The 24,403-nt window shown below is 39.0% G+C and overlaps 3 protein-coding genes across 3 annotated transcripts; all 3 read left to right on the forward strand.

Moving 5' to 3' along the window:
- Positions 1 to 4,138: 4,138 nt before the first annotated feature.
- LOC113320167 (acyl carrier protein 2, mitochondrial-like) lies at positions 4,139 to 7,799 on the forward strand. The gene is made up of 2 exons (XM_026568105.1): positions 4,139 to 4,558; positions 7,181 to 7,799. Exons 1-2 carry the CDS (start codon positions 4,343 to 4,345, stop codon positions 7,355 to 7,357), a joined length of 393 nt encoding a protein of 130 aa, XP_026423890.1. The 5' UTR covers positions 4,139 to 4,342; the 3' UTR covers positions 7,358 to 7,799.
- A 6,384-nt stretch (positions 7,800 to 14,183) lies between these two features.
- LOC113320726 (protein GAST1-like) lies at positions 14,184 to 15,187 on the forward strand. The gene is made up of 4 exons (XM_026568619.1): positions 14,184 to 14,290; positions 14,501 to 14,551; positions 14,656 to 14,689; positions 14,806 to 15,187. Exons 1-4 carry the CDS (start codon positions 14,225 to 14,227, stop codon positions 14,985 to 14,987), a joined length of 333 nt encoding a protein of 110 aa, XP_026424404.1. The 5' UTR covers positions 14,184 to 14,224; the 3' UTR covers positions 14,988 to 15,187.
- Positions 15,188 to 15,289: 102 nt separating this feature from the next.
- LOC113320725 (putative pentatricopeptide repeat-containing protein At3g23330) lies at positions 15,290 to 17,500 on the forward strand. The gene is made up of 2 exons (XM_026568618.1): positions 15,290 to 17,308; positions 17,450 to 17,500. Exon 1 carries the CDS (start codon positions 15,415 to 15,417, stop codon positions 17,296 to 17,298), a length of 1,884 nt encoding a protein of 627 aa, XP_026424403.1. The 5' UTR covers positions 15,290 to 15,414; the 3' UTR covers positions 17,299 to 17,308; positions 17,450 to 17,500.
- The last annotated feature ends 6,903 nt before the right edge of the window (positions 17,501 to 24,403 follow it).

A 24,403-nucleotide genomic window follows, 5' to 3' on the forward strand; every position in this document is an offset into this window, starting at 1 on the left:
CTATCAAGATATATATTGTCAGACCTGGTTTCACGAATCCCTAAGTGAAGTCTTTTTAGTCGATGAACCTTAAAAGGTTTAAAGGAGATGACGACTCTAGTTTACTACTAGGACACACAAGAAAAGTGTCGGGGATTCAAAAAAAAAAAGATTGCTTTAGATTTAAGCTAAGGTAACTTTGGAATCAAGCAATCAACATCCACCGTTAGAAGAATATTTATAATACCCCGATATTTGGCAGTGGTTGGCCAAATGTAACATAAGTAATGGGTTGTCCTTTCCTAACACCGGATCCTGATGGGTACACTTGATTGAATTGTGGGAAAAACTTCTCAATTAAGCATGCTCGGCAGAGAGTAGTCACAGGATGGGTGACCTCTCGGGAAGCTGTTGCTGGATGACCGCACTGGTGCCATTAAAAATCCTACACTGCTGGATAATCACAGTGGGTAAGTGGTAACAATATCGGTGTTAGTTGGGATACAACTAGGGATGGCTCGCTTGTGCTCGGGTGCGAGAGTATGCTGGGATGCAATGCCAGATACTGGTTTCACAAGAGACAAGAAACGTCTACATTATACCGAGGCTTTTTCAACACAATTGGCTCCAGAGTTGGAATAAAACTCTGCAGTTAAGCGTGCTCGGGTGGGAGCAATCCTAGGATGGGTGACCTCCCGGGAAGTTGTTGCTAGATTACCGCCGATGCCCGTTGAAAACCCCTCACTGCCGGATGACCGCATTGGATAAGTGGGGACAATATCAGTGGAGGGATGGGTCATTACAAATGGTATCAGAGCCGACGACGGGTCACCTGCCGAGGGTGAGACAGTATGCATGACGCGATTGTTCCAGGTACTCCTCTCATGAGGGGAAGGGAGCGTCTGAGATTCAGACTTGTGTATATTCCGGAACCGAGGACGGCTCCAATTTAAGGTGTGGTATTGTAATACCCCGATATTCGGCAGTGGTTGGCCGAATGGAATACAAGTAATGGTTTGTATTTCCCTACCACCGAGGCCTGATGAGTTCACTTGACTGAGTTGTGGAAAAAACTTCTCAATTAAGCGTGCTCGGTCGAGAGTAGTAACAGGATGGGTGACCTCTCGGGAAGCTGCTGCTGGATGACCGCAGTAGTGCCATTAAAAATCCCACACTGCTGGATAACTGCCGTGGGTAAGTGGGAGTTGAGAATAGTCACAGGATGGGTGACCTATCGGGAAGCTGCAGCTTTATGACCACAGTAGTGTCATTAAAAATCCCACACTGCTGGATAACCGCAGTGGGTAAGTGGGAACAATATCGGTGTTAGTTGGGATACAACTGCCATTACCCACACTGCTGGATAACTGCAGTGGGTAAGTGGGAGTTGAGAATAGTCACAGGATGGGTGACATCTCGGGAAGCTGCAGATGGATGACCGCAGTAGTGTCATTAAAAATCCCACACTGCTGGATAACGGCAGTGGGTAAGTGGGAACAATATCGGTGTTAGTTGGGATACAACTAAGGATGTGTTGCTTTTGCTCGGATGGGAGAGTATGCTAGATCGTTGAGCTAGATACTGGTCTCACAAGAGCCAAGGAACGTCTACATTATACCGAGGCCTTTTCAGCACGTTTGGCTCCATAGTTGGCAGAAAACTTTACAGTTAAGCGTGCTCGGGAGGGAGAAATCCTGAGATGGGTAAACTCACGGGAAGTTGTTTCTGGATGACCACAGCGGCCCGTTAGAAACCCCACACTGCCGGATAACCGCAGTGGCTAAGTAGGGACAATATCGGCGGAGGGAGGGGTCATTATAATATTTGATTTGAGACTAACACAACAAAATATACACTCTGGTTAGGATGGGCCATAACCGAACCGTGTACAATGACTTGTTCATGAAAGGTTAGTCGAAACTATCCATGCGAACTATAAGCTTAAACATTTTCATACAAAACTTTAAGACTTTAATCTTGAGTTACAACCATAGGTTATAATGTGTTCAAATATTCTAGATGTGTCTTTTAGAGAGTTGTTCAAATGCCAATTATCTCATAGAAATAATTCTGATGCTTCTGAAAATATTCGACCGGGTTTGTATGCCCTTTAGACAAAAACAAGTTCTCACAAAACATTTTTGGCATGCATACTAGGTATGTGTACCAACCTGAGTTCACGACTTCACAAAACCTTTTGGGTTTACATACATGAAATGTGTACCAAAAGTCGTTGTCGAACTATAGCTACACCAGTACGTATACCGGGTACATGTACTACGGCTCCGGACCTATAACAGTTTCGCCAGTATGTAAGCTGGTACATGTACTGTCCTGTATCCAAATTTACAGTAGTTATGTATCTCTCTAATAATCAATTTGAAAGCTTTTCGAATAACATCACTGTACCAGGATATTTTCAAATGATTAACTTGAGTCATAATTTAGGTCATAAATAATAAATTGTTCTTAACCAAATTCATCAAGTTTGGAAAAATGTTCTTAAGCTCAGTGAATGTATTTTGAGAATAATTAATCAAGACAAACTTGACTCTAAATTTCTATTTTGCATGTAAAGTCCACTTTAGTCATGCGACTTAGTCTCATAGATAAAAAGGTGAAAACTTGAGAAATGGGTGGTTCGGTCTTCACTTACCTTTTGTTGATGAATTTATTCAAAAGCTTCAGTTGATCTTCGCCTTCAAACGGTAGAACGCTGTGACGTCTGGTACTTAACCACACACTTCTATCCTAATCCGAGACTTGACTAAATGTAGTCTAGAAATCAAGATATAATTTTGATCAGCTAAATTTGACAACAAGCTTGATATAGCTAAAAATGCGGGGTCTAACAACCACACCCAACAATTCTCTTGGGAATCTGAGAGGACTTACTCCAATATACTTTCTAGAGAATCAACTAAACAGTCAGACTCAATCTAGAGTAAAGTATGTCAAAGAGTTTAATATCTCTAACTCTTAATTCAATCCACAATTAGCAAATTGAAATCTGTGAACCTGATTGAATATAAGAGGAGTTACTTGAACGGTACCAAAGAGCAATGTTCAAGTGTCAATCAATGTAAATCAACAACCAAAGGTTGGATATTCTAATTGATTGATCTTAACGCACAACCTGTGATATTTCAATTATATAACAAGATATAATGCGGAAAATAAATAACCCAGACACTAGAATTTTGTTAACGAGGAAACCGCAAATGCATAAAAACCCCGGGACCTAGTCCAGATTGAACACTACACTGTATTAAGCCGCTACAGACTCTAAACTACTACCAATTCACTACAGACTGGACTGTAGTTGAACCCTAATCAATCTCACACTGATTCAAGGTACAGTTGCGTTCCTTACGTCTCTGATCCCAGTAGGATACTACGCACTTGATTACCTTAGTTGATCTCACCCACAACCAAGAGTTGCAACGACCCAAAGTCGAAGACGTCTCACACAGAAAAGTCTATAGATTGAGTAAATCTGGTTCTGTTTGTCCCTCCCAAAATCCAATTCTTCATGTGGACTGCAACACAAGATGTTATACCTAGTATAAACAACTTACTTAGAAGAGAATATGGCATACAAAACAGAACTTGTGCTCTCTCCAATCAAGCATCGTAATCTATAAATCACCCGCTCTTACAATGCAGTTATGTCCATAATATTTTGATTTATTTTCTTAGTGGTTACAACATCAGATGGGTATAGTCGGGTAAAATTGTTGAACAACTGGAAGCATAAAACTCAGAAAAAGCAGAAACAGAAGTAGAAAGATTTGGCTTCTTTGGATATTAACTATCTGTTGGGATGTATGTTGACCAATGAAGTGAAAGCATTTACAATTATGTGGGGGTCATATGAAAACTGGTTAAAGGACATTTTCTTTAGAGAGGTGATCATTCGTGGGAAATTTGTTATAGACCGTAGTAAAATAGTATGTAAAGTTTAAATTGGGGGTCTTTGACATCGTTTAACTAACGTAGTAGTACCTCGTTGGAGCTTAGCTTGTTTGGCTTCCAACTAGTTAGAGAAAAATAAAAATAAAAACAAAATTTACTGCGAGCCCAACCCATGAAATTCTAGTGATCCACATCAAAAGTAGTAACAGAAGCCCGGCGAGCATAAACCCTAATTGAACATCGGAACCTATCAACCTGGAATGCGCAACACGCACCATGCGTATTCTAGAAATTCCTAGTTAGGGGGAGTCAGGGAACTCAATAGATCATCATCAAAATCCCCTTTCATTTCACTGAATCGGATTAAACCTCAGAAACATAAAAGAATACAAGACAAACTCACTCTCTTCCTCTCGTTGGCTTCGTGTTCCTAGTTCATATCTCAGTAATGGCGGCAGTAGCAGCAAGAAATGCTCTTCTTAAGCATCTGAGAGTCAATGTTGATGCGAAAAGACAGTTAACAGCTCCATTCGCTATGCTTTCTTTGAATCAGTTTCGGCGTCACTTTTCTGAGGAAGTCAGAGGTTCTTTCCTTGACAAGCAAGAAGTTGCAGATCGTATTGTTGGCGTCGTCAAGAAATTTCAGAAGTGTGATCCATCTAAGGTAATACCTATTGCCCTGTTAGGGTTTCTGTTTTGATTCGGTGTTGATAACATAGTAGACAAATTTTTATATCTTTACTGCTTTGAAACGGGATTTCATCTAATATTATGGTGTGGGATATGTTATTTAACTGGGTCTCTCCGTAGTAGGGTTTTCACTCATAGCTAAGTTTAGCAAATCCTGTCTATTACATCTAATCAAATAAAACCAAAATTGGTACTGAGGGGGTTTGTGTAAATTATAGATTCGCAATTGAGAGTTCAGAGGGGTGCATATGTGTTGCTGGCGATATCCCTTGTGATCTGTGGCAAATGACCCGTAATTATAGATTATATACTCAAACATTTTAGAGTTTAGGTGATTTTAGTTCGCAGTGGCTAAACCATGATTAGAAGCATCTTTTCTTGTGCTAAAGGTACAGTCTCAGTATTTACTTTCTCAAAACATAAGGTTATCTGAAGAGATTTTTAGAGAAAAATCTCAAAGTACAATATCAATAGTAAGAGCTGTTTCTTCGACTATCATGGATGTTCCTTCTGCTCACAATGAAGTATACTAGTGTAGCATCAACACACTCTATGGTGGAACTATAAACAGTTTAATGGTTAATTGTTGGTTACAGCCTAAGTTTTCTATCGCCAATTAGATTCAAGATTACAATTACTCATGCTAAAGTGTGCTTAGGTGAACTTTTATATAGTACCTTGGATCCCCTATTTTCGTCCTTAATGTATGACACAGTGTCTCTCACCATAGATGTTATCCTGAATACCATGTCTGTATAAGCGAACGATATTTTCTAACACCAACATCACACTCCACAGTCTTAATGTTTAACTGTTTTTTTGTTGGTAATGGAGAAAACTTCACCAATCCTAGAGCATTGGTAGTTCTCTTTTGTCTTTCGCAAAGGATTATAATACCATGAGTATTTTGTGGTCTTTTGTCTTTTGCAAAGGATCATAATACCATGAGTATTTCGTGGTCTTAATTACGCTGCCTCTCTAATTCTAATATATACACGTTTTATTTATTCTTAAACAAAATACTGTAACACGCTCTGCTTCATAAAAGTATTAAAAAACAATGACATGTGTTAATCAAGCTATTGGTAATGTGTGGTTCTGATTCCCAATTACGGGAAGATGGCTTGAAATACTGACATGTCGTAGTTTTTCTTCATGTGCTTCCGGAGTTTTAGACTTCTAGTCCTCGACTGTATGCCGTTTTAAAATCGAGACTCTTCCTTCAGTAGTTCGCTCTTTGCTGGGAGTCTATGTGTTCATAGATGCCGTTGATTGTCACCATTGTTTGTTAAAGTTTAGTTTAAAGATCCATAGAGCCTTTGATGGAATCATATTTGTTCGTCACTCTTCTCATTCCTAAAGATCCGACTCAATGTCACACCTAATGAACATTTCAAAATTTTATGAAAAAAGATAGGAAGTATTATCTTCTGTAGTTTTATGCTCAAAGTCACTATATCAGAATCATTTCTGACTATAGGATGAAGTAAACTAAATATTTATAGTCATTGTTTCACTGATTTGGTCCATCAAGTACGATTCTTATATAACTAGACACAAGTTATGTTGATGCTGTCAGATTGTGAGTCTTGACCTCACGACTGAGGTCGAGACTCAACCTGATTCACCATTAAAATTATTTCTCAATAACAGTGCGGCATTGTCAAGTTTCCATTTGTTTTTTTACCCATTGAGGCTGACTTTCTTTCTCTTGTGAATCCATTGGGTGCTTACTTATGTTACTTGTTTGAGTTGTTTCATAGGTTTCTGATAGTTGACATCAGTGCTTAGTGTGTCTGGAAGTTGGAAATTTATGGAACTAGACCTACAGTCATACAGACTGTTCTTTGTTACTCATATTATTTCTTCCACCTCCTTAAATAGTTTGAGTTTTTTTGGGTGAATAACTGCTAACAAGCCGTCAGAACTAGGAATTCTGAAGTTCAAGTATCCAGCTTATCATTCTGGAAGTTTTGAGTTGATTGAGACCCTTTCAGGGTCCAGACCCTCTGTTACCTAATATTGTTAGAGTATTTGGTCTGCAATAATTATAAAGACAGAAAATATTTAGTGGTATAAAATATCACTGACCAAATACTCTACAAGCTCAAACAAGTTGGAGACTGAAAATTATGAAGACAGAAGATGTTTGGTGTTATTCCCGATGAACATCGAAACAAAAGATATAGCAAGTGAAAGGTAGAAAAGATTTCCTTGGACCAGTGTTGGCGTTCTAAACCTTACACTGGATTTTTAGTCCTAGATTTTGGTATGTCTACAAATTTGACATATTGTATGGACTTCCCCCTGACCTATTTGGTGCGCTAACTCCCTTACTATGTCCGTTCATAATTTTTTATTATATGGCTCTTCTAAAATAATGTTTGCATACCAAGACCGAAAAAGAATACAAAATTTTCTACAATTTTAAACTCCCAGCTGAAATTCATGTTCTAAATTCTCAAGATATAATTTTACACTCTAAATGTATTCCCAACTCTCAAGAATACTGCCTTGTCATTTTGTTTGGGTAAATTATATTGATTCAACTCAGTTATATAACAAATTGCTTTGCATGCTTGGACAATGCTCACAGGTTACACCAGAGGCCAATTTCCAGCAGGACCTTGGACTTGATAGTTTAGACACCGTCGAGATTGTAATGGCTCTTGAGGAAGAATTTGGTTTCGAAATCCCAGACAACGAAGCTGATAAGATCAGCTCGATCAATGTTGCTGTTGACTTCATTGCATCACACCCTCAAGCGAAATAAACCTGGTGAAGGATATGGTGGTATTCATTTCCTCCTTTCTCTTTGAAAAAGTACTTTTGTTTGTTCTTTTAAAGAATGTAGAGATAAAAGAAGAAGGCAGAACTACAAGGGCCTCCATTTTCTTCCTCTAGATTACTACTACTACTTTTTCTGCTCTCCTCTATTTTTTGGCGTTGATGAAAAGTGGTTCCCTTTAAGTATCTATTGTGGTACTTTTCTCTTGAAGAAAAAGGATTGGCAGGAAAATTTGGCTGTAGATTAGCATATGATTTCCTTGATTCTTCTTCATTTTTCTTTTGATCCTTGTGCAAATAAATTCTATCTGGGAACTGTTATACTAGATTTCATTCAGAGACACCCATATTGAGGTTCATTTGCTAGTTTTAATTATGTAAAGATGATGTGTTCTTTCATATTAGATACCAGCGATGTGAATTTGTTACGGAGTGGAAATTAATTATAAAGTGGTGAAACTACCTCTGGCCTAGTTAACTGATGGTATACAGCATTGACTAAACCAAAATAAGGTTACACAAACCAATTTGGCTCTTTTATCTCTTACGTCTTCATTAGTAGATAACTAAAGATTGGCAAAATTGAAAAGACTGCTTAGATGGAGATAAATGACAGGACGTAAAAAAAATCATCAGAATATTCAATAATAACATTATCTAAGTGACAGGACGTAAAAAAAAATCGATCTGGGATCGTTTTGATTGGCAAGAAGAGGAGAAAAATTTCTTCTTATTTTTTTACGGTTGACAACCAGCTGAACCCACCGACAAAGGCAAAACAATGTCGTATATTTCTGTTTTCTCACTGTCGTATATATCGAATTGATGAAAGAAAACTTGCTACTTTTACCTGAAGCTTCTGTTTGTCTCGTAGAAACAGAGTAGAAAACAATAGAGTGAAACAGTTGCTCCATTTGCCACACTGCCGTCCAAAACTGCACAGCAAACAAAGTCCAACATGTACCACAAACTCATCCAAAGCAAATTAGCATCGGTACTTTACAAAATTTCAACTAGATGTGAAGATAAATATAACAACTACAGCCAGGATTTTGCATGGGTAAAGCAACGAGTCCCAATTTTTTATGCTGAATTTTACCATTGATAAACTAACTGACAACTAGATAACTGATTTGACAATTACGTCCTTGACTTATCATCTGATGATGGTAAACCTTTTCCAAAACTAGTTGTAAAATGGATATGTTTTCATTTAGCTAATACAGTAAAACTGAAGTGTAGTGGAGAGCTGAGAGGGAGAGGTTGAGCGCGATTACATGAGAGAGAGACAGAAGAGAGTATGTTAGAAGTTAAAAAAGCATCACGGGTGGGTGGTTTATCTCTCTCTCACGCAGATTCCCAAATCCATCGGGACTAAAATTACGTTGGGACTAGATTAAACCGTGTTGGCATGCATGCTATAGAAAGTGAAACTGTGAGAGAGGGATGCACAGAAATCACGAGCCGAGCCGGGATACTCACAAGAGTCCTAGTCAACAGTCGATCAAGACGAATTCAAAGATGCAACAAAAATGTCACAAGTATAGATACAGAAGTTGACTGTTCATAGTACCGATGGACGTGATTTTTCTGACTAATGTCATGACTCATGAAGAAACCAAACGACTAGAAGTTCGGCAGTTCATGCCAGAGGAACGCATACGGTGAATCGGACTCTTTTCCGACTGCGGACGGTGTGTGTTACAATTGTTGGAGTCTTTTGGGTCGCATATGTAATACATTGCGTTCATACATGCAAATGATTGAAAATCAAGAGAGCGTAAGATGGAAGAATGCGACAATGTGAGTTCACATGTGAACTAAACTCGCTTTCAGCTATCACTTTCTCGGTCGTGAATAGCACATGAATTTGATAAGAGGTTTGAGGTCTCTACTTATTTATTTATTTTTTTGCTTCGCTTGGAGAAATCTTGTCTCTTATGTTGTGTGGACTTTATAAGATGATGATATCATTCTCGTTTCCACATATGTGGTGTACGTAAGAAGATGTAACCAAATCCGAAACACTGTTAATATGATGGGGTCCTAAGGATAAAATTACCCCATTTGTTTGAAGAAATATTTGAGTCATGTTTTAGTTTCTAAACGAAAAAGCTGTTTTATTACTGACCACTTATGTCTCAATCTCATCTATCTGTTTCTGTTTTCTGTTTATATCTAACAAAAATGTCCATCTGGTAGGCGTGCGTGCTATTGACCCTCCATTTTGCTAATGATTTGCATTTACCTATTAGCTCAACAGAGGCATCCACGCAGAAGTAGGGCTGCACAAAACCAAATCATAACCGAAAACCGAAACTGGAACCGAAATTTTTTAACCGAACCATAATCATATTCCTATGGTTCATTAATGGTTGTCAGTTTCAGATAACCGACAGTATCGGTTTCGGTTTAGGTTTTGAAATAAAACCGAACCAATAACCAATTGGTTAACCGATTAATAGTGACCATAGGATTAAATGATTTTAGGCCGTGGATGGGGATATTTAACCCTAATAACTTACATCACTCGACTCGACTGAGTCTTCTCTTCTTTCGTAGATATTATCAGAAAGCTCTTCCACAGTTCCACTTCCAACTTCACTCGACTCGACTGATTTTAGGCAGCTGTGCTTATGATTTGTAGAGGAAATTGGTTCAGGAAGCTCTTTCTCGTGATTCTTCTGGTGCTGTTCAATCCAACTTCTCTTTGATTACTCCTACTTCTGGTGTCTTCCAGGTTTGATTTCTTTTTGAAACTTTGTAGATCTGGGTTTTGTTTCCGATTCCTTTAAAATTTTTTTACTAGAAATGGAGATTTGGGGGTTTTGAATCTGCTATTGAAATTACTGATTAAGTTTTTTTTTTAATTTTTTGTTTTGTTTGATTTTTGTACCTTTATTCTTGATTTACAAGGATCTCTGCAAGTAGTTTGGTTGTGATTGTTGTCATGTTCATATTTATGTGATTGTTGTCATGTTTATGATTTTAATTATGATATTAGGGTTTGTAAAATTGAAAAAAATTGGGGATTTCAAATGTAAAATTGGTCATTTAGGTTGATTTACACAGTGGGCTTTGCTTAAATGTATGGTTTAAATTAAATGTATGGTTTATCACATTGCAGACTTGCCTTTTGACAATGCGAGGAGGATCCAGTTCAACACCTACTGCCTATGTTTCTTCTAATAAGCGTCCACCTCGACCTCCACCTAATGCAAGTTCAGATGGAGGTGCAAATTCAGCTGGAGGTGCAAGTGCTGCTAAAGATGCTAGTGTTGCTGGAGATGCTAGTGCAGATGGAGATGCAACTGAAGCTGTCATAAAAGTGACATAAACACATAGCAATAAGCGTAAAACCCCTGAAGATGCAACTGAAGATGACACAGAAGTGAGTCAAGTGACAGAACCAAAGGGAAAGAAACGTTCTGATGTGTGGAACCACTTTGATATGGACCCCAAGCCTTCGAAATATGCAAAATGTCGCCACTGTAAGACAAAGATTGCAGCTCAGGGTACCAAGTATGGGACAGGTGGTATGAATAATCATTTGAAGATATGTAAAAAGAAGCCCAAGGAGGAAAAAGGACAGCAAACTCTTGATTTTCAACCGACTAGGCTAGGAGAAGAAGGAAAATTGGTTGCGACAACTTTTAATCAAGATGCATGTACAAAGGCAGTGATTTTATTTGTGATTTTAGATGAGCAGCCGTTTAGAATGGTTGAAAGAGAAGGGTTCAAGGAACTTTGTAAGGTACTTGAATCCAGATTCAAGATCCCTTCTCGTATGACCATTTCGCGGGGTGTGTTAAATTTGTACGAAGCTGAAAAGGAGAAGATGAAGAACTACTTCAAGGAAAACAATGTGAGAGTTTGTCTCACCACTGACACATGGACCTCAAATGCCCAAAATAAAAGCTACATGGTTGTAACTGCGCATTTTATTGATAAAGATTGGAAGCTGCACAAACTGGTAATCAACTTTTTCCAAATTTTAGGTCATTCAGGTGAGGTAATTGGGAAGATGTTAGAGGAATATTTGTTAGATTGGGAATTTCCTGGGGTTTTTACTATTACGCTTGACAATGTTAGTGCTAATGATTTAGCTATTGATTATCTAAGGGAGGATGGTCAGTTAAAGGAGCAAGTGATTAGTTCAAATGGTGTACTGAATACTAAGTTTATGCAAGTTAGATGTGCTGCTCATGTGCTTGCACTTGTTGTGAATGCTGGCTTGGGAGAGTATCACATGGCTATTAAGAGAGTAAGGGCAGTGGTGAAGCATGTGATGAGTTCTCCTGCTAGGTGGAGTAAGTTTATGGATTGTGCTAAACAAAAAAAGATAGATTGCAGAAAAGGTTTAGTTTTAGATGTGGATACAAGATGGAATTCCACTTACATGATGTTGGAAGCTGCTTGTAGATATCAGAAAGCTTTTGAAAGGCTAGCACGGGAAGATAAGGCTTTCAAAAAGAAGTTTTGTTTCAACGAAAGATCCATCCCTCCTGTATTTTCTACTTCTACTGGTGCTAGTGATGATGTTGACATGGAAGAAGCTTGTACTATTTCTCATAACAAAGGCAAGAAGAAGGCCCCTCCTCCGCCTCCTATACATGCTCCATATATGGAAGATTGGGCCAATGCAAGATCATTTGGAAAAATTTTAAAGGTATTCTATGATTTGACTGTCAAGTTTTCTTACTGTACTCGTGTTACTTCACATGAGTTCTTGTTTAACGTAAGTGTCATTCATAGAACAATGAACACATGGGTAAAAAGTTCAGATCCATTTCTCTCTGGTATGGGCACTAAAATGCTAGACAAGTTTAATAAGTATTGGGGAGAATATGAGAAAATGAACACTCTCATGTTCATTGCTGTTTTGCTTGATCCACGTGAGAAAATGAAAGGTTTAAATTTTATTCTTGATACTTTAGATATCACGGGTCCTTCATTACGTAAACACTTATCGACTTATGTGAAAACTGATTTTCAAGAACTTTTCGAAGAGTACAAGTGTCTCTATGCAAATGATGAAAACATGTCTAGTGCCACAGGTGATTGTAATAATGTTACTCAATCTTCTGGGGTTACTGATGATGAAGATTCTGCGTATGCTAGTCTAATAGCAGAGAGAGCAAGAGAAGATGAGGAGGATGACAATGTTGAGGGGAAAACTGAGTTGGAGTTATATTTAGAGGAGAAACGTGAACCGAGAATTAGCCCTAGCGGTGTTCAGTTTGAAATTTTAGGTTGGTGGAGGACTAATAGTACAAGGTATCCTGTATTATCACACATGGCGAGAGATATACTAGCCATACCAGTCTCTTCTGTTTCCTCAGAATCTGCCTTTAGTACTGGAAGGCGAGTTATTGATTCATATCGAAGATCACTGCTGCCTAAGACTGTTGAGGTGTTGATTTGCACGCAAAGCTGGTTACGGACACCGGTTGATCTTGATCCAAACACCTTAGGAACTGATGATGCTGAAGATGTTTCAGGTATTTTCTCTACTCACTTTTGTAAAATTCTGATTTGTTATTTTCTGTACTCACTGTTTGTCACTTATTGATGTAATTTCTTGCAGAATTTTTAGGTTCTCTTGCAACTTCTAAGTTCATCCACATTGACATAGATGATGAAGAAGAAGAAGAAGATTCAACTTTGTTATCGTGAAGTTGATTATAAATGATTTAACGGGTTAGCGGTAAGTTTCTCTAGTTTGTAATTTTAGCAGTTGATATATTTTTAGAATAAAACTTAGATTTGTTTAAGCATATGCATAGCCAAGTTGAAACAATGAACTGTCAATAATGTGAGTACTCTCCTTTACGCCAAAATAGCTTAAACTCATGCCATTGCCTTTGAAGGTAGATCATCTTAGTCAACTATTATGAATGTTCAGGGCTTACTTTACTTATAACTTCTTCAATATCAGTATAATTCCATTGTAGTTTCATTGGTTGAGGTGATAATGCAACATTCACATTAGAAATGCATATTCCAGTAAAAGGATCATCCTTAATTCCAGCTAAACGAATGCTTATTGTTTAGTGCTTCTCTACCATAGCGGTTGCTAATCTTGATGTTCTTAGTTACATTATGTACCATTGCACTGATCATGATTGAGAAATTCATATTTAACTCGAGTTTGTGTACGTGCAGGTTACCATTACAACCTCCTGTGGAATACCCAATTTCTACACATGCAAAGTGTATTCACTGTAACAAACTATTTCCTGTCGACCCTTTTAGGAATGAGATCTCTATGTTGATTTTCCATCTAAAAATGTGTAGTCAGTTATGATTATGATTTTTTGATGTTTTTTCGTTTTTGTTATTAAGGAGAAACTAGACTCTTTAAAATTTAATGTTTCTATCAATATGTATTGGAAGTTGGAACATTTGATGTATTTGAAACTTGAGTGACAGGTTCAGAAAAATTTGCCCGTCATTTTTGTGAGACTGACAGATATAAAAAATTTCAGTGGTTAACCAAAAACCGAATGGTTTCATACAAAACCGAATTGGAACCAAACCGAGAAAAACCTAACTACCCAAATGGTTTCATTGGTTTTCATTATTGGAAACCGAGTAGTTCGGTTTCGGTTTAATTTTTTCCAAAAACCGATGAAAACCGAACCATGTGCCGCCCTGCGCAGAAGTGTCGCTCAACTTAATTACTAGGACTTAAATTTACATTATAGTTAATAGCATTTGTATCCATACGTACGAAGTGAACTACCAATAAGTCGGTCACTCAACTGCCTATATAAAGTGTCTCTAGAGCCTCTCACATAACAAACACTTCGAGTCTCTCTCTCTCACTCACTATCTCACGCACACATCAGCCATGGCTAAGGAACTACTAATTTTGATGCTTTGCTTTGTGACCTTGGTTGTTTCAGTAGAAAACCAGGTAATTAACTCAATGCATAGAATCTCTCTCTCTCTCTCAGCTCATTCATTCAAGTATTGAGTGATTTGAGTCTGCCATATAGATTGCAGTGTAGTATCCCAAATATGGTTGTCTTCCATTTGGGATCATGAACATTGCAGTGTAGTATCCCAAATATGCATGACTGAATTTTGAAAGTGAAGTTTAATTGTTTACTAAATTTTGTTGCAGGCAACTATGACTCCAGCTGCACAACCCATGCCACCAAAAGACATCGACACGGTGAGTGAGATAAATAAGTATATTTCGAATCTTCAGTTACTTTTTTAAGAAAACTGCTTCTTCCAATCCCTGCTAACTATTCTGGGTTTTTCGCTTGCATGCAGTCCGGCTTTACTCAGGGTAGTCTTCAACCTCAAGGTTAGTTGTAATTTGGTGCCAACCATTCGTGGTTCCATGTATTTAGAGAACTTAACTCATCATAACTTTTTCTTTTACGTTTTGTTTTAACGTTCACGGTGAACAAATGAATGCAGAATGTGCACCACGTTGCACCAAGAGGTGCTCCTTAACAGCTTTCAAGAAGCCATGTACGTTCTTCTGCAACAAGTGTTGCAACAAGTGTTTGTGTGTGCCACCAGGCACTTATGGGAACAAGGAGATGTGCCCTTGCTACAATAACTGGAAAACCAAGCGAGGAGGACCTAAATGCCCATGAATCCTAGAACCGAACTCTCCTGTAATAATTGACCTTCAGCACTACAAAAAAAGAAAGAAAAAGATTACCAATGAAAAGGGAAGGGAAGAGGGTTTTCTTATGTATGTAAATTTGGTTGTTGTTCTATCCATTTTCTCTGGTTGTTGTTTTTTGAACTTAGAGTGTACCAATCTAGTGAAATAAAAGTTCCATCAGTATGTTTAGATGCTCAAAATCCTTACATTAGTCAAATGTCAGACCTAGAACATAAAAATAAAATAAAAAATGATCTGATATCTGACTCGTCCCGAGTCAGATCCAAACAAATTTCTTCTCTCTTTTTTTAATTCTCAAAAGACACCCCTGTGACCCAGTCATAGTGTCATTTCTTTGATTCTTTTAAAATTCCATTTGATCGAAAACTCAAACTCCATTGCTTGGACTGGTAATGCTAGCACATTCGATCAAACGCAGTAGCTGTTATTCCTTCAACTCCACATTAAGAACCCTTCTTAAGTCAGGCAACCTTGAGAAAGCCCGCCACCACTTCGTACAATTCAGGGACCAAGGCTTCCTTCCAGATAACTACACCATCCCATCACTTCTCAAGCTTCTGCATGATCTTCACCAGACTCTTCACTATCGAGAAAACATCCATTCGTTTGCTATAAAAAATGGGCATCTCAAGGACATCTTCGTCACTACTGGGTTTGTTGAAATGTACTTCGGTTTTGGTTATGTTGCTTCTTCACGTCAACTGTTCGACGAAACTCCTATAAAAGATGTTGTTTTATGGACTGCCATGGTTTCTGGGTTTTCTCACAATGGGTTAGGGGACCTATCTGTGAACTTCTTTGCACAGATGGTGGGAGAAGGAGTGAAACCAAATCGGATTACTCTCACCAGTGTTTTAGCTGCTTGTTCGCAGTTAATGGTGCCTAAGTTAGGCAGGTCTGTTCATGGGTTCTCCATCAGAAATGGTATTTTTAATCCCGATGTTGTTCTTGAGACTGCTTTTGTTGATATGTATGCAAAATGTGGAAACTTGACATATTCGACTAAGGTTTTTGATCGGATGAGAGACCGGAATTCTGTTACTTGGAATGCTATAATTACAGGTCATGCTAACAACCAGTTTCCTGAGCCCACATTTAGACTTTTTAGGGAGATGATCTATGAGAATTTAAGAGAACCAGAATCATCTGTACTGGCATCACTACTGCAAGTTTGTGGAGGAACATCAGATCTTCGGCATGGGAGAGAAATTCACGGTTATGTCACTCGTTCTTGTAGGAACATGAATTCTGATATGATGGTGGAAAACAATGCTCTCATTGATATGTATGCTAAGGCTGGGGATTTAAACTCAGCTGTATTGTTATTTGAGAATGTCAAGAACAAAAACTTGGTGACTTGGACCACAATGATCAGCGGGTACGGAATGCATGGTTTGGGTACAGAAGCAGTGGAAGCTTTTAGTGCAATGAAGAAAACGGGTATTACACCAGATGGTGTTACTTTTATTGCTCTACTCTCAGCTTGTAGTCATGGGAGACTAGTTGATGAAGGTTTGCAACTCTATATGTCAATGCAAAGGGACTACAAAATTGAGCCTGAGATGAAGCATTTTGCCTGCATGGTCGATATCTATGCACGTTCCGGTCTTCTTGACCAAGCTTTCAGTTTTATAAAGAAAATGCCTGTTGAGCCTTCTGAATTTATATGGGCATCCTTGCTTTCATCTTGTAGGACATACAAAAATGTAGTGTTGGGAGAGCGGGCAACCGAAAAAGCATTGGCTTTTAATCAGTATAACACAGGGGTCTACATACTTTTATCTCAACTCTACGCAGATTCAGGACAGTGGGAGGATTTCAGTAAGGTAAGGCTGGTTATGAAAGATCTGGGGCTGAAACCAACTACAGCACAAAGCTGGGTCGAAGTAGAGAGGAAGATATACGTATTCGCAGTAAGGGACAACATGAATCCATATTCAGAAAAAATGTACAAGCTGTTAGAAACACTAACAGAAACCATGCACAAGGAAGGTTTTGTTGCATATCGATCATCTGGATGTCATGATATTACTAAGGAGGGAAAAGAGGGTAATTTATGTGGCCACACAGAGAAGCTGGCGCTTGCTTTTGTCCTGATAAAGTCTGAAGGCCATCGAGGTGTAACTAGAATTGGAAAGAACCTTCGAGTTTGTAAAGACTGCCATGTCTTTTTCAAATTTATTTCGAAAATTAAAGATTGCGATATTATCTTGAAGGATCCAAATCGTTACCATCACTTCAAGCGAGGCAATTGCAACTGTTGTGATTTATGGTGATTGGGTTAAGGTGCATTCTTTCTTCTGATTCACTTTTCATTAGTATTTTTCTTTTGTTACGTAGATAATGTTGGTGAAAGTACTAATAATGTAACTGTAACCGAGAAGAAGATACTTAGCTCAAAATAATGTTGCTGATGTTGCTGCACAGAGAATGTAGAGGCACGTAAACTACGCTGTCCTAAAGGCAATATCGCCTGCCACTCCTCTGAGATGCTACAACAGTTGGCGAGTCACCTCCAGGATACAACTACAGTTAGTACCCCTCAATGTAGCACACAAAGAGGGTACCCTTAGAGCTTGGAAGAACTTAAAACAATAGAAGAGATGTTTACAGAAAAACAGAAGGAGAGTAGAAGAGATGTTTCTCTGTGGTGTGTAAAATGAGCTCAAGACTCCTCCCTTATATAGTGTTTAAGACGTTACAAACGAGAGGAAAAATGCAAAATACTGGTAATGTTGCGTTAAAAACAGTGTTGCTTTTGTCAGGCTTAGAGCAGTGTGTTGTCAAGAAGCCAAGCCAAACATGTACGGACAAGAAACCCAAAACAAATACGTACAGACAAGAAAGCCAGGACAAACATGTGCAGACAAGGAAAGCAAGACAAACACGTACAGACAAGAAAGCCAAGACAAACATGTGCAGACAAAGAAGAAGATTCTTCTACATGTGTGTAAAACACGTACCAAAAGTTTCAGCAAAAAGATAGGATCTAATGAACCCACACCCACACCCACACCCGAACCCGAACCCGAGCCCGACCGACCGACCGGACGAACGGCGGCGGCGTGCGTGCTTCTGTGCGAAGCACCGCGCGTACGGGAAAGACAACCTTGCCCTGGTCTAAGCCTTCCCTCCAAGCACAAAAGTCTAATGACCCAAGGGCCATTCCCTTATAGCCAATTCTATGGTATTTATGTCTAAAACTCTTTAGATTTTAGTCAATGTGGGACTATTGTTTTATCTATTCAAAAGAAAAAACAATTAATGGGCAATAGGTCTAGGGATCAAAACATAGTCCATGGAAAAATTGGTATTTGTAAAGCGTTTTTTCTAACAATCCCCCACATGAATGATAAAACATATCGACGAAATACGAGAAAACATAATACATCAATATTAGGCTAAGGTGTCCCAGAGATTGAACCTTAACATAGTGAGAGGTTACCGGAACTGCTTGTTGTTTCGGTGAACGCAATGTCTTGAACCGTCAACAGTGAGTGCAATTCAGAAATAACAACCACACTTTGATGTCTCAAAGAAAAAAAAAGGTTGCCAAGCTCTTGCCGTTGTTCCCGTTTTGGCCGTGGGCTAAATCCCGGACTTAATGAATGTCTCTAGATAAAAAGCTCAAATTCTCATAGGAAGCGGCCCCACTTCCAACATGCACATAGGTGAGTCCATTAAGAGTGTCCTGCCACACTCCGCTTTAAGCAAAGCCATGGAACTCATTAAGATCTTGACAGATCATCCTAAAACATGCAGGCAGCACTATCATACGGTTACACCATAGGGAGGGACAAAGATAGTGCTTTCTCTCGACATCACCAAAAATTAGTTATCTCATTGAACCTTGATCTTGGAGCTCCATTCACAAGGTTGAGTGTCCTTCATGGCGATTTATTCTATGAGCTTGAGTCCCATCCCCTTCGATGTGGATCTAACTACCTCTCTAGATAACCCTTTCGTCAAAGGATCTGCAATATTCTCTTTAGACCTTACAAAGTCTATAGAGATGATGCCAGTAGAGAGTAGTTGTTTCACTGTCTTGTGTCTTCTTCGAAGATGTATAGACTTTCCGTTGTATACACTATTCTTTGCGCATCCAATAGCAGCTTGACTGTCACAGTGGATTGCGATCGAAGACACAGGCTTGGGCCAGAGTGGAATTCCACCCAGGAAACCTCGTATCCATTCAGCTTCCTCTCCAGCTTTCTCCAAGGCTATAAACTCAGACTCCATGGTGGATCGGGCTATACATGTCTGTTTGGTAGACTTCCATGACACAGACGCACCACCAAGTGTGAAGATGTACCCTAGTGGATTTGCACTCATCTGAGTCTGATATCCAGTTAGCATCACAATACCCTTCTAGCACAGCAGGATACTTCCCAAAACTTAGCAATAGTTTGAAGTTCCTCTCAGGTACCGTAGAACTCTGTAGAGAGCATTCCAGTGATCCTGCCCAGGGTTGCAAGTGTACCTGCTTAATCTACTCACAGTATAGGCAATATCAGGTCTTGTACAGTTCATTAAATACATAAGACTGCCAATAACACGAGAATACTCAAGTTGATAAATACCCTCACCCTTGTTCTTTTTCAATTTGCAATTGGGATCATAAGGAGTAGTTGCAGGTTTAGCATTTTCATGATTAAATCTCTTAAGCACAGTTTCAACATAATGAGATTGACTAAGACTATATCCATCAGACATCTTTCTGATTTTCATCCCTAAGATTACATCAGCAGGGCCTAAGTCTTTCATGTCAAAGTTTTCGTTAAGCATGCTTTTAGTGGTATTATACTATCAAGGTTACTACCTAATATGAGCATATCATCAACATATAGGCACACAATAACATGAGAATCATCCACAGATTTAATGTAATTTATCAGATTCATTAACCTTGAAGCCATTAGATATCATTACATGATTAAATTTTTCATGCCACTGTTTAGGTGCTTGTTTTAAACCATACAAAGATTTTTTCAGTTTGCATACTTTATCTTCAAAACCTTTCACAACAAAACCTTCAGGTTGGTCCATATAAATTTCTTCATTCAATTCACCATATAAAAAAGCAGTTTTAACATCCATCTGATGTATATGCAAATCATAAATAGAAGCAATAGCAATCAGCATCCGGATAGAAGTGATTCTAGTGACCGGTGAATAGGTATCAAAGAAATCTAATCCTTCCTGTTGTCTGTACCCCTTAGCTACCAACCTAGCTTTGTGTTTTTCTATAGTTCCATCTGTTCTAAGTTTCCTTTTGAAGACCCACTTGCAACCTATGGTTTTACTACCAGGAGGTAAGTCTACAAGCTCCCAAGTTTCATTTTGTTGAATGGAATCCCACTCATTATTTGAAGCTTCTTCCCAGAAGGGAGCTTCCGGAGAAGTCATAGCTTCCTTATAGGTTTGGGGTTCAGACTCTACCGTAAGAGTCACAAAATCTGGACCGAAACCTTTCTCGGTTCTGACCCTCTTACTTCTTCTAGGTTCGGTTTCAGCATCTAGAGACGGGGGTTGACTAGTCGAAGGAACATCTGAGAGATCATCGCGGACCCTTTTATGAGGTCCAGACCCTAAAGGGAAAATGTGTTCGAAAAACACTGCATCTCTGGATTCCATTATGGTGTTCTCACCAATTACCATGAACCTATAAGCACTAGTGTGCTCAGGATATCCTAGGAAAACACAATCTACAGTTTTAGGTCCTATTTTGGTTTTCTTGGAACGAGGAGTGGCCACCTTGGCCAAACACCCCCACACTTTAAAGTATGCATAGGACGGTTGTCTTCCTTTCCATAACTCATATGGAGTTTTGTCGGATTTCTTAAATGGAACTCGGTTCAAGATATAGCAAGCAGAGAGAATTGCTTCCCCCCACAGGTTCGAAGGTAGCCCTGAACTAGCTAACATAGCGTTCACCATATCTATGAGTGTTCGGTTTTTCCTTTCAGCTACTCCATTCGACTCAGGTGAATAGGTGCAGTAGTTTCATGAATGATGCCATTAAGTTTGCAGAATTCTCCTATAGGTATCACATACTCACCGCCTCGGTCCGACCTAAGAGTTTTAATAGTAACACCTCTTTGGTTTTCTACTTCAAGTTTATATAATTTGAAAGCGTCTAAGGCTTCATCTTTACTTCTAAGAAGATAAACCTGACAGTATCTTGAGTGATCATCTATAAAAGTGATGTACCATTTTTTACCTCCTCTTTGGTGTTGATTTCAAATCTCCCAAATCGAGTGGATTAGTTCTAGGGGAGTTGTACTACGTTCAACCTTTTTGTTAAAGGGTTTTCTAGCATATTTAGATTCAACACAAATTTCACATTTATGACCTCTGTCAAAGTTTATTTTAGGAATGCAGCCTAATTTAGCAAGTCTTTCAATAGATTTGAAATTAACATGTCCTAGTCTATCATGCCAAACATGTGAGGAGTCACAAACATAAGCAGAAGAAGATGCATTATCATTCAAGTTCAAAGAAAGTACACTAAGCTTAATCATGTTATCAGTGACATATCCTTTTCCTACGAAGTCACCACCTTTAGAGATTACAACTTTGTTAGACTCAGCTACAAATTTAAAACCTTTCCAAGTAAGATGGTTTCTGAGATAAGATTCTTGCATATGTCCGGGACGTGATACACGTCATTCAATGCGAGAGTTTTTCCTGAAGTGAGCTTCAATTCAACCTTGCCTTTTCCTACCACTTTAGAGGTAGAAGAGTTTCCCATAAACAATTTCTCATCGTCTCCTACTTTGTTATAGGAGGAGAAAGCATTTCTGAACTTACAGACATGCCTAGTGGCTCCAGAATCAAGCCACCAGTCTCTCACATTGGTCACATTAGAGACAAGGTTGACTTCAGACACCATGCCAGTAAAATATCCAGAATCATCTACTACGTTTGCCTTATTTTTCTGTTTAGGATCATTTTTGGTCTTTTTAGGTGCCCTACAGTCTTGGCCATATGACCAGTTTTCCCACAGTTATAGCAGTCGCCTTTGATGGTGTTTTTGGAGACACCACCCTTTGGCTTAAGATGGTTACCTTTGGAGTTACGTTGTTTGTTACGTTTACCATTTTTGCTGGATTCTCCGTGCTTTTCTTTGACGCAGCATTATCGTCCAGGACATGAGCTTTGTTTGACATGTCTTTGCTCAGCATCAGGCTCTTGTCCTTGCAGCACAGAAGTTCCTCCACCTGGATCTTTTTCCCCAGCTCCACCATGGTGATTTCACGATTCTTGTGTCGCAGCCTCCTCTTGTACTCGTTCCATGAGGGTGGTAGCTTTTCAATCACTGCAGATACTTGTAGAGATTCATCAATATGCATGCCTTCAGCAAGAATTTCGTTGATGAGTAGCTGGAGTTCGACGAATTGTTCTACAACAGGCTTTTCATCAGTCATCTTATATTCCAGGAACCTAGCCACCAAGAACTTCTTGCTTCCAGCAGCTTCAGCAAGATATTTTTCTTCTAGGGCTTCCCATAAATCAAAAGCAGTAAAATTCTCTTTTGCATTATAAAAGTCGTACAAGGAGTCATCCAGACAGTTAAGAATATGGTTTTTGCACATGTAATTTTTCCTAGTCCACCTATCCAGTCTATCTTCATAACCACGGTCATGAAGCCTTCTTGAGGGTCTTTCTAAGGCAACTTCATCTAGCCTTTGGTCTTTTAAGAAGAATAACATTTTGGACTGCCATCGTTTAAAGTCTTTGCCACTAAACTTTGGGGGTTTGTCTACAGTACTCTTTCCCATGTTGTTACAAAATATAGTAAAGAGGATATTGCCTTTAGATTGTTGGGAAATACTAATAATGTAACTGTAACTGAGAAGAAGATACTTAGCTCAAATAATGTTGCTGATGACAGAAATGTAGAGGCACGTAACTACGCTGTCCTAAAGGCAATATCGCCTGCCACTCCTCTGAGATGCTACAGCAGTTGGCGAGTCACCTCCAGGATACAACTACAGGAAATAACAACCACACTTTGATGTCTCAAAGAAAAAAAAAGGTTGCCAAGCTCTTGCCGTTGTTCCCGTTTTGGCCGTGGGCTAAATCCCGGACTTAATGAATGTCTCTAGATAAAAAGCTCAAATTCTCATAGGAAGCGGCCCCACTTCCAACATGCACATAGGTGAGTCCATTAAGAGTGTCCTGCCACACTCCGCTTTAAGCAAAGCCATGGAACTCATTAAGATCTTGACAGATCATCCTAAAACATGCAGGCAGCACTATCATACGGTTACACCATAGGGAGGGACAAAGATAGTGCTTTCTCTCGACATCACCAAAATTAGTTATCTCATTGAACCTTGATCTTGGAGCTCCGTTCACAAGGTTGAGTGTCCTTCATGACGATTTATTCTATGAGCTTGAGTCCCATCCCCTTCGATGTGGATCTAACTACCTCTCTAGATAACCCTTTCGTCAAAGGATCTGCAATATTCTCTTTAGACTTTACAAAGTCTATAGAGATGATGCCAGTAGAGAGTAGTTGTTTCACTGTCTTGTGTCTTCTTCGAAGATGTATAGACTTTCCGTTGTATACACTATTCCTTGCGTATCCAATAGCAGCTTGACTGTCACAGTGGATTGCGATCAAAGACACAGGCTTGGGCCAGAGTGGAATTCCACCCAGGAAACCTCGTATCCATTCAGCTTCCTCTCCAGCTTTCTCCAAGGCTATAAACTCAGACTCCATGGTGGATCGGGCTATACATGTCTGTTTGGTAGACTTCCATGACACAGACGCACCACCAAGTGTGAAGATGTACCCACCAGTGGATTTGCACTCATCTGAGTCTGATATCCAGTTAGCATCACAATACCCTTCTAGCACAGCAGGATACTTCTCAAAACTTAAGCAATAGTTTGAAGTTCCTCTCAGGTACCGTAGAACTCTGTAGAGAGCATTCCAGTGATCCTGCCCAGGGTTGCAAGTGTACCTGCTTAATCTACTCACAGTATAGGCAATATCAGGTCTTGTACAGTTCATTAAATACATAAGACTGCCAATAACACGAGAATACTCAAGTTGATAAATACCCTCACCCTTGTTCTTTTTCAATTTTCAATTGGGATCATAAGGAGTAGTTGCAGGTTTAGCATTTTCATGATTAAATCTCTTAAGCACAGTTTCAACATAATGAGATTGACTAAGACTATATCCATCAGACATCTTTCTGATTTTCATCCCTAAGATTACATCAGCAGGGCCTAAGTCTTTCATGTCAAAGTTTTCGTTAAGCATGATTTTAGTGGTATTAATACTATCAAGGTTACTACCTAATATGAGCATATCATCAACATATAGGCACACAATAACATGAGAATCATCCACAGATTTAATGTAAA

The sequence above is a fragment of the Papaver somniferum genome, chromosome 11, assembly GCF_003573695.1.
Source record: "Papaver somniferum cultivar HN1 chromosome 11, ASM357369v1, whole genome shotgun sequence".
NCBI classification, from domain to species: Eukaryota; Viridiplantae; Streptophyta; class Magnoliopsida; order Ranunculales; family Papaveraceae; genus Papaver; species Papaver somniferum.